Here is a 13,702-nt window from a genome sequence, read left to right as displayed (position 1 = left end):
CTTTTGCAGGTACCTGGTCAGTTTTCCCAGCACCATTTATTGAAGAGGCTGTCTTTCCCATTGTATATTTTTAATACCTTTGACAAATGAATTTACCACACACACGTGGGTTTATTTCTGGGCTCTCTATATTCCATTGATTTATGTGTCTATTTTTGTGCTGGTACAGTCTGGGATTGTAATACCTCCAGTTTTTTCCTTTCCTCTCAAAATTGCTTTGGCTTTTCGAGTTCTTTGTAATTCTATACAAATTTTAAGGTTATTTGTTCTAGTTTTGTAAAAAAAAAAAAATACTGTTGGCATTTTGATAGGGATTGCATTGAATCTGTACATTGCTATGAGTAGTATAGACATTTTAACAGTATTCTTCCAACCTATGAGCATGGTGTATTTTTCCATTTGCTTCTGTCATCTTCAACTTCTTTCATCAGTGTTTTATAGTTTTTTTAAAAAGTTTATTTATTTATTTTGAGAGAGAGAGAGCAAGCGAATCCCAAGCAGTCTCTGCACTGACAGTATGTAGCCTGACATGGGCCTCAAACTCGTGAACTGTGAGATCCTGACTTGAGCTAAGATCAAGAGTCAGGCGCTTAACTGATTGAACCACCCAGGCACCCAGTGTTTTATAGTTTTGAGAGTACAGGTCTGTCATCTTCTTGGTTAAGTATATTCTTAGGTATTTTATTCTTTGTGGTATTGTAAATGGAATTTGTAAAAAAAAAAAAAAAATTCTGCTACTTTGGTATTAGTGTATACAAATGCAACAGATTTCTGTATATTATTTTTGGATGCTGCAACTTTATTGAATTAATTTATTTTAATAATGTTTTGATAGACTCTAGGGTTTTCTATGTATAGTATCATATTATCTACAAATAGTGACAGTTTTGCATTTTCCTTTACCAATTTGGATGCCTTTTAAAAATTTTCTTGTCTGATTGATGTGACTAGGATTTCCTCTGTTATTTGAGTAAAAGTAGCATGAGTAGACATCCTTGTCATGTTCCTGATCTTGGTGGAAAAGCTCTCCGTTTTTTCTTTTTTTAAAAGCTCTCAGTTTTTTTGTCAAATATGATGTTAGTTATGGGTTTGACATATGTTGCCTTAATTATACTGCAGTATGTTTTCTGCAAACCCACTATGTTGAGAGCTTTTGTTCATTAGATGGATTGAATCGATTTTGGATTTTGTCAAATGCTTTTTCTGCATGTAATGAGATGATCATATGATTTTTATCCCTCATTTTGTTATGTGGTGTAACATGTTAATTGATTTGCAGATATTGAACTATCCTTGCATTCCTGGAATAAGTCCCACTTCATCATGCTGAATGATTGTTTTAATGTATTGTTGAATGTGGGTTGCTAATATTCTGTTGAAATTTTGCATGTATGTTCATCAGATATATTGACTTATAGTTTTCTTTTTCAGTAGTATCTTTGGTTTTGGTATCATGGTAATGCTGATCTTATAGAATGTATCTGGAGCTATCCTTCCTCCTCTGTTTTTGGAATAGTTTGAAGAGAATAAGTATTCTTTATTTTTTTGTCTTTATTTAAATTCCAGTTGGTTAACAACAGTGTAATATTAGTTTTGGGTGTATGGCTTAGTGATTCAGCACTTCCATACAACATCCAGTGCTTATCACAAGTGCACTCCTCAGTCCCCATTACCTATTTAACCCATTCCCCCCCCCAACCTCCCTTCTGGTAACCATCAGTCTGTTCCTGATTTGCCTCTCATTCCCCCCCCCATATTTGTTTGTTTTGTTTCTTAAATTCCACATGAGTGAAATCATAAGGTTTATTTGTCTTTTTCTGACTTATTTCACATAGCAAAATACTCTTTTGCTCTATCCATGTTATTGTAAATGGCAAGACTTTATTTTTTATGGCTGGGTAATACTCCATTGTATATATATATACTATATCTTCTTTATCCACTTATCAGTCAGTGGACACTTGGTTTGTTTCCATGGTTTGGCCATTGTAGATAATGCTATAAATATTAGGATGCACGTATCCCTTTGAATTAATGTTTTTGTATTCTTTGGGTAAATACCTAGTAGTGCAGTTGTTGGATCATAGAGTAGTTCTATGTTTAACTTTTTGAGGAATCTCCATACTGTTTCCCAGCGTGGCTGCACCAGTTTTGCATTCCACCAACAGTGCAAGAGGGTTCCCCTTTCTCCACATCCTCACAACACCTGTTGTTTCTTGTGTTGTTGATTTTAGCCATTCTGTCAGGTGTGAGGTGATATCTCACTCTAGTTTTGATTTGTATTTCCCTGATGATCAGTGATATTGAGCATCTTGTGTCTGTTGGCCATCTGTATATCTTCTTTGGAAAAATGTTGAGAATAGGTATTCTTTAAATGTTTGGTAGAATTCACCTGTGAATTCATTCGATTCTACATTTTTGTTTGTTGGGAGTTTTTCGATTATCAATTCAGTTTTTTCTACTAGTAATTAGTCTGTTTAGATTTTCTATTTCTTCATGATTCAGTTTTGAAAGAATTGTATATTTTTTAAGGAAATTAACCATTTATTCTAAGTTGCCCAATTTGTGGATTGAATTTTTTCATAACATTCTATTTGTATTTCATTTGTTACATCTCTTTAATTTCTGCTTTTGTTTATTTGTGTGTTCTTTTTTTTCTTGGTGAGTCTGGCTGAAGGTTTATCAATTTTGTTTATCTTTTCAAAGAACCAGCTCTTGGTTTCATTAATCTTTTCATAATCTTTTTAGTCTTTATTTCACAGTAATTTTCACTCTGATCTTTATTGTTTCTTTCCCTTTACTAGTTTTGGGCCTCCCCCCCCCCCAAAGCTTTTTTAGGTGCTAGGTTAGATTGCTTATTTGAGATTTTGCTTGTTTCTTGAGGTAGGTATCAATCATTATAAATTTCCCTCTCAGAACTGTTTTCACTGTGTGCCAAAGAATTTTGGACTGCTGTGTCTTCATTTTCATTTTCTCCTATGTATTGTTTTATTTTCTTTTTGATTTCTTTGTTGTGTCATTGGTTGTCTAGTATTTATACTTTATAAATTAGTAGTTTTATTAGTTGCCTTCATCTTTCTTTTTCTTTTAGTCTAATGTTTAATGTCTTTTTGTTTTTAATTTGTTACTTTTTGTTTGTTTGCTTTTGTGAACTTTTTCTGGCAGTACTGTTAGTCAGGCAACAGTGTTACCATAAGGTCTAAGTACTAATTTTTTAAAAGGGAGTTTTCATAAGTGTCTAAAAGACTATTCCTTTGGAAGGCTTAAGTCATTGGGTGCTATATTTTCTAAGAAATGTTTGTTTTCAGGAAGGATTGTAACATATTATGGGATGTTACAAGTATATGTATGTTGGAAATGCCCACCTTAGTTCAGAATAGATCCTAAATCAGAAACTGGGCAAAGATAAGATACTCTCTAGTACTTTGGTGGTTACTCTTGAATTTTTGTCACTATTAAAGTTTTCTCATATAATTGACATGAAATATTTTTAGGGAATATATGAAGGATATATATTCATATATTTGGATATATACATATTTTTAATATATTTCCTAAAAAAAAGGGACATTGTGACTTTTTCTTAATTGTCTCTCTTTGATGGAAGAGCCAGACCCTGCCCTGAAAAGAACTCACAGTATATTCTTGCTCAAATTGTTTTCTTCATTGTCTGTAATGGCATCTGTACCATCACTAATTTTTGTTGGCCGACTTGATGCATGAATTGAAGTTGCATGGATTTTGGAAAAGTGATTGCTTATATCAAGTTGCCTTAAAAGGGGGGAATAACTCAGAAATAATTGGCTTAAAATAGATGTGTCATTAAGGATGTAGGTTTGTATTTTTCTCCTCTCTTCTTGAAGACCACATTAAAACTATTAAAGAAAAACAACAGAACAAAGCTATAACTTTGAAGGGATGATTGGGTACTCTCAGATAAGACAGCACATTTTTGAAAGAGGAAAAGAGTAATGATTGACGAAACATATTAAAACAGAGAAAACTATGTCAAAATATTCAAGAAAGCAAAGAAAGATTCAGATATATTTAACAGGATCTTAGAGAATCTTAGCATTTAAAAAGTCAGAGACAAAGGGTAATTGGAAATAGGAAGGAAGAACAATTGAAAAACTAAGTTATGTCTCCTTTCCCACTGAATCCCATACAGAGTGACTCTGTAATATCCCTTGCCCTTCACCTCTCCTTTTCTTTCTGATCAAAAAATACAGAAGTCATTTTTTTCTGGAAATAAAAACAAAGACAACACTAAAAGAGAAGTACAGTTGCTATGGTGGACATTTGTATCTGGAGATTATCCCTCATCCAGGGGTGTCCCCTGGAAAATCACTGATTTTTGGCTGTTCATCCTAAAGCATAGTGTATGTATCAGGAACCGTACTTATATGTACTTGTTTTCCATTCATTCTTCTTCTTATTTATCAGTGGACAAACAGAAATTAACTTCAAAGAAATAAAACCAACACTATATAAATGAAAAGTCTATGGTAAAGAAAAAAACGTTCACCATGTGAAGTAGATAGTTCTTGGATCAGAAAAGTCTTAATTTAAAACAAACAAAATGGGGGCACCTGGGTTGCTCGGTTGGTTATGTAGCCAACTTCAGCTCAGGTCATGATCTCAAGGTGAGTTTAAGCCCTGCATTAGTCTATGAGCTGACAGCTCAGACCTGGACCCTGCTTCGGATTCTGTGTCTCCCTCTCTCTCTGCCCCTCCTTCGCTCGCACACTGTCTCTCTCAAAAACAAACATAAAAAAAAATTGTGTTCTCAGAGAAATAAAAATGTATTGTCTCAGTAAAGCAAGAACAGAATAATTATTTAAAAAGTCAGAACAAAAAGAGTTATTGGAAATTAAAGTGTTTGTAGAAATTAAAAACAAACAAAAAACAGAACCCTGGATAATTAAAAGATAAGTTGAATAAATATATTTAAAAATAGAAAAACAGAGAGCAGGTCTATTATTTAGCCAGTAGAAGTTTCAAAAAGAGTAAACAGCAAAGTCAATTATCAGAAAAGTAACATAAGAATATTTCTAGTGCTTAAAGACATTAGTTTCAATATAAAAGGAAGAGGGAGATAAAGGGGCAACACAATTAATGAAAACAAAGACTCACACCTAGGCACGTTGTGGAATTGTGGTATAAGAGGAGGAAGAATCCTAAAATCTCCTAAGGAGGGGGGAAAAAGATAATCTGTAAAGGAACGAGAATCAAATGATCATAACTAGAGTATAAACTCCATAATGGCAGTGATTATTGTTGTTTTCATTATGGTTATATGGTGAGAGCTCAAAAGAAATATGTGTTGAATATAAGAATGACTATACCATATAGCAAGGACCTCTTAAGGGTTTAGAAGACAGTGGAGCAGTGTCTTTAAAGTTCTGAGAGAAATGACTTAAATTAAAATGCAGAACCTATGAATCATATCAAATTGGAGGGCAAAATAAAGACATTCTCAGGCATATAAGAACTCAGAACATTTACCCCTTAACCCATCTATTTACCCTTTCTGACGAAGTTATTTGAGGATATGGATCAGTAAAATGATGATCAAAAGACATTGACATGAGCTACTAAAATGATGGGTTAACTCAGAAGTACGATAAAAGTGATTCTAGAATAACAGTGGTATAACAGATGTACAAAGTAATTGTTTAAATTAGAATAGGAAATAATTGGTCCCCAAGGAAAATGTCTTTAAGAGGAAGAATGGAATGGATTTAGCCTGCAGATAGAGTGACTAGGAAGCTGGGTAAATACTAGTGATGTAGGAAGGTGGTTTTTTCCTTTCAATAGGAAAAAAGGACAATTAAGAATTCTAAGGACAAAACCTTGCATAACCCAACAAGTCATAAGTTAAATCCTCATCTTTATAGTCTCAAGTTGCTAATTCAAGAAATAGCATAAGCATGAAAGTATAAGCCACTAAAATAGTTATCCCAGGGAGAGGGACTTGAATAATGGGTCAGTGGATGTTCCCTTTTTAAAAAATTATATGCATATATTTGAGGTAGGATGGGGGAGAGTGGGTGTTAGTGCATAGGAGGTGAATGACAGGTAATGTTTTGTAGGTTCTACCTTTTGCAGTGAAAAGTTAGGTGGCACCTCTGATTAAGATGGGATAGTTCATAGGGAGTTACTCCTGCTATATGCTTATAAACAAATAATCCCCATCTAAACCATATAATCAGCTTTTAGTGATATTATTGGAATCAGAACGGTCTTTGACAAGGAATATCAATCAGAATTTACTTAACATCTTGTATGTTTGAATTGTAAATAGTTGATTTTTACTGAGTGCTTATTGTGTCATAGTTATTGAATTATCCCATTTAACTGTCATAACAATTCCCTGAGGAAGTTACTGTTATTATTCTCTTTAAAGATGAGATCATTGAGATTCAATGAGCCCAGCACCAATATAAACAGCTTTAAAAACTTAAGTTAATGAAAATTCAACAAAATTGAAAAATTAGTTCTTCAGTCACATTTACCACATTTCAGCGTGCCCAGTAGCCATATGTGGCTAGCTACCATGCTGGACAGTGCAGATTATAGAGCATTTCCATTCTTGCTGGAAGTTTTATTGGATAGCCTTGCCTTACAGAACCCTTCCTCCCCCCCCATTGTTTCTTTATCTTTTTCCTTTTAAAAAATATAAAGCGTTATGTATGCAAATTTGTAATCTCTCTTTGATAAAGAAAGACTGTATATGATTGGTCCATATTCCTGTGCTTAATATATTGTGGAGGTCACTCCAGGCTGCAGAAAATGCACAGAGGTAGTCCTTATTTCCTTAGTAGCTTCATAGTACTGTACTTCACTGTGTGGGTGAACTTGTAGCCCGTTTCTTATTGATGGTTTTTTGATTGTTTTAGTTCTCTGCCATTGGAATACTGCTGCAGTGAACCGTAGTAGTGCCACCTTGTGCATATGGATTTTTCATGTAGTGCTAGAAGCACTGTACTTCCATCAATGGGATTTTTTTTAATATTAAAAAAGTAATCTAATTTTATTTTAGTAGAAAATAAAAATATATAGAGAAAAAATCATCTAAAATTCATGTTGCTCAGACACTATTTTGGTGTATATGTATTCCTTACTTTGCTAATTTTTTTCAGTTCCTCAAGGAAGAATACTCTATACTTTCAGTTTTTTTTTTCAATGAATATGTGTAGTTGAGATCATATTGTATTCACTAGTTTGAATTTTTTTCTTTACCATGGTAGGATAAACATTTCCTCTGGTAACACAAGCTTTTTGTAAGTGTTTCTAACGATAGCATGATATTATGCTGTATTGATTTTTACAATATTCTTAATTATTCTGCGATTGTTAGACATTTAGTTTGCTTCCTTTTTTAATGTTTTTTAAAATTTATTTCTGAGAGAGAGAGACAGAGACAGAGAGAGGCAAGGTGAGCAGGGGAGGGTCAGAGAGAGAGGGAGATACAGAATCTGAAACAGGTTCAGGCTCTGAGCTGGCAGTCAGCACAGAGCCTGATGTGGGGCTCGAACCCATGAACCGTGAGACCATGACCTGAGCCGAAGTCTGATGCTTAACCAGCTGAGCCACCCAAGCGCCCCATTGCTTCCTGTTTTTAAAATTGTACTGCATAAATATTTGTGCATAACTTTCCCCCTATTTCTAGAATTATTTTCTTGTTATATAGGAATGGGTCAAAGGTTAAAAAGTGTAATTAAATTTTAGGGGCGCCTGGGTGGCTTGGTCGGTTGAGCGTCCGACTTTCGCTTGGGTCATGATCTCGCGGTTCGTGGGTTCGGGCCCCGCGTCGGGCTCTGTGCTGACTGCCAGCTCAGAGCCTGGAGCCTGTTTCAGTCTGTGACTCCCTCTCTCTCTGACCCTCCCCTGCTCACGCTGTCTCTCTCTCTCCTAGAAATAAATAAAACAGTAAAAAAAAAAAAAAAAGTGTAATTAAATTTTAATACATCTTGCCAACTTTTTTCCCCAAAAATCCTGTGGATCTTTTATTTTTAATGTTTATTTATTTATTTTGAGAGGAAGAGAGAGTGCAAGTGAGCATGAGTGTGGGAAAGTCAGAGAAGAGGCAGAGAGAGGGAGAGAGAATCCTAAGTGGGCTCCATGCTGTCACTGCAGAGCCCAATGTGGCGCTCAGTCCCATGAACCATGAACCATGAGATTGTGATCTGAGCTGAAGTTAAGAATTGGATGCTCAACTGACTGAGCCACCCAGGTGCCCTACTGTGGATCTTTTCTTGATAGGCACTCCAGCAGCACTGAGTGCTGCTTTGAAAAATCTTTGATAATTTGTTAAGATTAAAAATGGTATCTGGGGGCGCCTGGGTGGCTTAGTCGGTTTAGCGTCCGACTTTCGCTTAGGTCATGATCTCGCGGTTCGTGGGTTCGAGCCCCGCATCAGGCTCTGTGCTGACTGCCAGCTCAGAGCCTGGAGCCTATTTCAGAGTCTGTGTCTCCCTCTATCTCTGACCCTCCCCTGCTCACGCTGTCTCTCTCTCTCTCCTAGAAATAAATAAAAATATTAAAAAAAAATGGTATCTGAAGTTAAATATATTTTTAAAAATATGTATTTATTTAGGTAATCTCTACATACCAGCATGGGGCTCAGACTCATTTTCTTTTAGTGTATTGCCCATTATGGGTCTTAACATGTATTTGCCCATTTAATATTTGACCTCATATTTTTCTCGTGGGAATGGTATGAGTTATTTATTTATGTGTTAAGGATGGAAACTATTTTTCTGTCATATTGTACCTGTTTTTCATCAGATGTTTTAATTTGGTTAATTTTTTACATACTTTAGTTGTACATTTTTATGTAGTTATTTTTGTTTGTTTCTAGTAGTAGACTTACCTTTACCCCTCTCTGCCTCCCCAGAAAAGAAGAAAATGGTGATTTGGTCAGTAATCATCTGTCAAAAATCAGCTTTTGTGTTTATTATAAATCTTAAGATTCGGGGGAGTCCAATTCAGTTAGCATTTATTCAGAAACAGTTATATATTAGGTACCTTATATGTTCTCTGTCCAAGCTACAACATTCTGCCTTTTCTCCAAAGACTGTAAATAACAATGTGAAAACATAGATGAATTGAATTATAGCCTTTTTAAAAAATGATAAGCAGTATGTTATTTGCTTTAAGTATCTTCTATTGTACAAAACTGTAAAACCTAATACTGAGTTTCCTTCCCCTTCCTTAATTGTAGGAACAAATATGCATCTTCTGGCTGCTAATGTGCTGATCTCTACTGCAGATGCCTAGAGAAAACAAATTGCAGACATGAATATTATCACCAGGATCTGAAGGCTCTAAACGCTGGTCCTCAGACTTGTCATGGATTTTTCTGGAGAAAGGAACCTGTGAAATTATGTAAATAGAGAACATTTTTCAAAAACCATGGGGGAAAGGGAAAGAAGTCCCGATAATGATCAAGAAAGTAAGGCAGACAAACATTATTACTCTAATTGTTCATCTGATTTTGAAACTACCCCACAGTCTTCTGGCCGGTCATCGCTGGTCAAGTCCTCTTCACCTAAGAGTATAAAGGGAAAAAATCCTAAAAGACAGATTTCAGATAGCCAAGTACATCACCAAGGTAAGCATTCTAGAAGAGTTCAGTAGACCTAGAAGACTCATTTTGAGTGTTTAGGGAAAGTTGTATGAATGAAACTCTTCTATAACTATGTATATTGATATGTGCATGGAAATGGGCTGATTTATATATATAGATGTTATATATATATAGTTTTGTATATATAGTTGTTGCTCATGATGCTGTATATTATTATTTATTATAATCAAAATCGTACTGTATACAGAAGAAAGAATCATAAATAAGCCTTCTTATTTTGTTTTGTTCTTTCTAAATAAATGCTTGTCTTGGTGTTTTTGAGGTACTATACAGGCAAAAAGAATCACAAAGTATTTGTACCTTTTTAAGGTACAAATTCTGCACTTTGAAAAAGCAGCAGAAGACATTGCTATAAAGTACTTAAGGGGCATTTTTATAGATGGAGTAAAATTACTTCCTCTAGGTTACACAGTGCTTACTACAAAAATTCAAATTAAATCTAGAAATGGAATTTGAGACTTGGGACCACTACTGTTTTCTATTAAACTGTGTTATAATGCAAACAAGATTAATCATTAGAAATAATTTGCCTTATTAAAATGTTACTAGTCTGGAACTACATATTAATAAATATTGGTCAAGGCAGTATTCTAGAAATCTCTTTATCTTAATGAATTTCTGGTCAAAAAACCTCTGATGTACTTATAACAATATATGTAAGGACTACCTTAGAAAAATACACTACAGAATAATAAACTAAGTTAAATAAGGTACTTATAGTGTTCATTAATAAATGCAGCACAGCTGTAACGGCCACGGTTAGAAAGATTGTATAGTTTAGATTGCATGGCAGGCAGGGGTAAAATTAGGAACTGAAAAGGAAAACAGAGGCCAGGTCATGAAACACCGTGAATCCTATAATGATATATTGACTGTCTGTTTCTGTGGAAAAATAGCTATCAAATCGATTTAAGCAGGGGTGTAATTAAATTTGCTTTTACAAATTTTTACTTTGAAAAGTAACATTTGCTTTTAAAAAATCTGCAAAGAATATGTTAATTTTTTTTTTAATATTTTTATTTATTTCTAGGAGAGAGAGAGAGAGAGAGACAGCGTGAGCAGGGGAGGGTCAGAGAGAGAGGGAGTCACAGACTGAAACAGGCTCCAGGCTCTGAGCCAGCAGTCAGCACAGAGCCCGACGCGGGGCTCGAACCCACGAACCGCGAGATCATGACCTAAGCGAAAGTCGGACGCTTAACCGACTAAGCCACTCAGGCGCCCCTATGTTAATTTTGAAAGAAAGCCTTTCATGGACCCCTGATCTAACTTCCCAGGGATGTCCATACTTATTACAGTTGAATACTTTTTTCTTTCTCTTCCTTTCTTTCCTTTTCATTCTTTTATTTCCTTTCTTTTCTTTCTTTCTGCAGTACAATGCTACAAGTTTTTTGGTCTTTTCCTCCATACCTGTCATTGTGAGCCTCTTGTTTTGATTTTGTGGTTGAGAGCATGATCTGATATTAAAATTTTGCTATCTAATTAAGAACAAACAGACTTTATGGTTGAATCTTAGAAAATGCCCATTTACTTCTAAGAAACAATTTACATACTTTGGGAATTACTTGTAGGAATACTTTTAATTTTTTCTTGCTTCCCGAGAAACAGTTTAGGAGGCCACGTAATTAAAGAGTCAGAAATTCTTAAGCCTTACCTTATTTAAGAAGATAATTGAGAAAAAGCTATGAAAAACAGTTCCAGCATCACCCAGAAAAATCTCAGTTATTATCTTCAGTCTGACTTGTACTATTTTCTGCTTTGTATTACCTTCTGTATTAAAATCTGTGGTAATTCATCTACCTTAGATCAATCAACAAGACTACGCCAGTTACACGTAACACTTTAGTGTTTCCATAAACAGTGAATTAGTGTTAAATAGAATATGCTGTTTAAGTTGCAACTGCCAGTGTATAGTAAATTAAGGAAAGAACGAATGTAACTAAAACAGTATCTTGTATACTTAAAATTGTGGATTTTCATGTTTGATAGCACATTCTTCCTTTCTCTTTTTAATTATCAGTATATTTAATTATTTTTAAAATGAAATTGTTCTATCAAAAGTTATATGCAAAGTGATAAAATTTGATGATAGTTTAGGTTATACATGTTTGTATATTACATGTTACATATGTTTTGTACTTCATGTGGTACCGATAATATAAATATCTTGAGGTTTTTGTAGATGCATAATTCATCTTTATTACATTTTTTTGGCTGCATGTTTTTTCAAAGGAGAGTCATATTTTTATCACCTGAAGGAAGAAAAAAGCAATATTTTCTCACCCCCTTTTTCATAGTGAGTTAGCAAGAGGTAGGTGAAGAGTGATATACATGACAGTCATCATTTCTCTTCTCACTTGAATTAGCGTTGTATTTCATATTGATAGTTTTCAAAATGAAAATAAGTAAATGGCGTTTAGGAAATATTTTTGAATTTAGGTTAAGTGTCCTTTTTATGATCAGTTTGTAGTTGTACGAATAGAATATGCTATAAATAAATGTTCCAATTTTTAGGATGTGGAAAAGTTGGTTTTGGAAGGTCTTTCTCTGTCTGACTAAATAGCTGAACTAAGGTATTAGAGGAAAATTCTATTGATTTTATATAGGCTTTAACTTTTCAAATAAGTTTCTATTTACATGAAATCTTGTTTGCTGAGCAATATAATTTTATATATAAAATCAGAAATTTGGAAGAATTAATAGTCATCTTTATAATCATTTTTATATATAAAGTTTCTGTCTTTCCAAGAATTGAGTACATATTCCATAATAGTATATGGATACCAAAACTGTTATTAACTCAGTATGTTGGGAAAGAAGGAAAACTGAAATGAAGGATGCCCCAATTTAAAATTGGAGCAGTGCTGTTCAGGGAAAATATAATGCAAGTCACAAATGTAATCCACACATGTAATTTTATATTGTCTGATAACTACATTAAGAAAGAAAATCAGGTAAAATTAATTTTAATATACTTTGTTTAACCCAACATATCCAAAATATTATCTTTTTTTTTTTTCCTTTTTGAGAGCGAGTGAATGTGCATGCACATGTGGGAGAGGGGCAGAGGGAGAGCGGGAGAGGGAGAGAGAGAATCCTAAGCAGGCTGCATACTGTCAGCACAGAGCCGCATGCCCAGCTGGATCTCATGAATACTGAGATCATGACCTGAGCCAAAATCAAGTCAGATGCTTAACTGACTGAGCCACCTATGAGGCCTCAAAATATTGTTGTTTCTAAATGTGGTTAATATAAAACATTATGTTTGGAACATTATGCATTTTTTTTGAGCTAAGCGTTTGAAATTTGAAAAACTAAGTGTGTGTTTTTTTGAACTAAGTGTTCACTGTATGAGTATCTCCATTTGGACTGCTCACATTTCAGATCTCTCAGTAGCCACATGTGGCTGGTGACTACTACTATATTGGATAGTGTAGTTTCAGAGCTACAGGTAGGCTTTCCCTCATTTCTAATTATTACTACTGCCTTTTGTGTATTCACACATTCATAGAACTGGAATCCCAAATCGGTATACATTCAAAACACATTTAGAATCTTCTATTTTTTAAATGAAACTTTGTAATGTAAATATTACTTTTTACTCTTTACTTGTTTATATAATGGAATTAAAGTATCCATGACTGGAGAGATGGGTAGGGAAAGGTTAAATTTTCTAGTTTTCCTTTTTTTTTTCATCTGGAATGCATTTCCTTCTTGAGAAAAATGCAGTCACCTTGGAGATTAAAGTTCATTATTCTCAACTGTGGCAGGCTTCCAGATGCCTCTTTTAAAGGACAGGGGCTCTGTATATTGGGGCCTAAGTTTAATGAACTTTTAGTAAAAGTAATGACATTCCAAATTTTTGTGAAATGTTATTTAATATGTACAATTTAAGGATTTTATATGTGTATATTTTTTAGGGTGTAGTTTTTTGTTTTTGTCTTGTTCTCAAATTACATCAAATGTTTTCGACTGAAACTTCCACAAAAGAAACCCCCGAGCAAGCATTTAAAATCACATCTGTACTGCTAAAAGTGTTTTTCATTTTCCATC

At 34.2% G+C, this 13,702-nt stretch overlaps 1 protein-coding gene across 1 annotated transcript in view; it reads left to right on the top strand.

The window, feature by feature from the left end:
• The window catches only part of LCA5 (lebercilin LCA5), a 94,668-nt gene that overhangs the window by 20,445 nt on the left and 60,521 nt on the right, over positions 1-13,702 (top strand). The window contains exon 4 of the mRNA XM_039216427.1: positions 9,227-9,616. Within this exon, the coding sequence (XP_039072358.1) occupies positions 9,418-9,616 (199 nt within the window). The 5' untranslated portion in view covers positions 9,227-9,417. The remainder of the gene's footprint in view (positions 1-9,226; positions 9,617-13,702) is intronic.

The sequence above is a fragment of the Hyaena hyaena genome, unplaced genomic scaffold, assembly GCF_003009895.1.
Source record: "Hyaena hyaena isolate Hyena2069 unplaced genomic scaffold, ASM300989v1 scaffold_633, whole genome shotgun sequence".
In the NCBI taxonomy this organism is placed as follows: Eukaryota; Metazoa; Chordata; class Mammalia; order Carnivora; family Hyaenidae; genus Hyaena; species Hyaena hyaena.
Note: the sequence above shows the minus strand (reverse complement) of the source record. Positions and strands in the feature narration are given on the sequence as shown.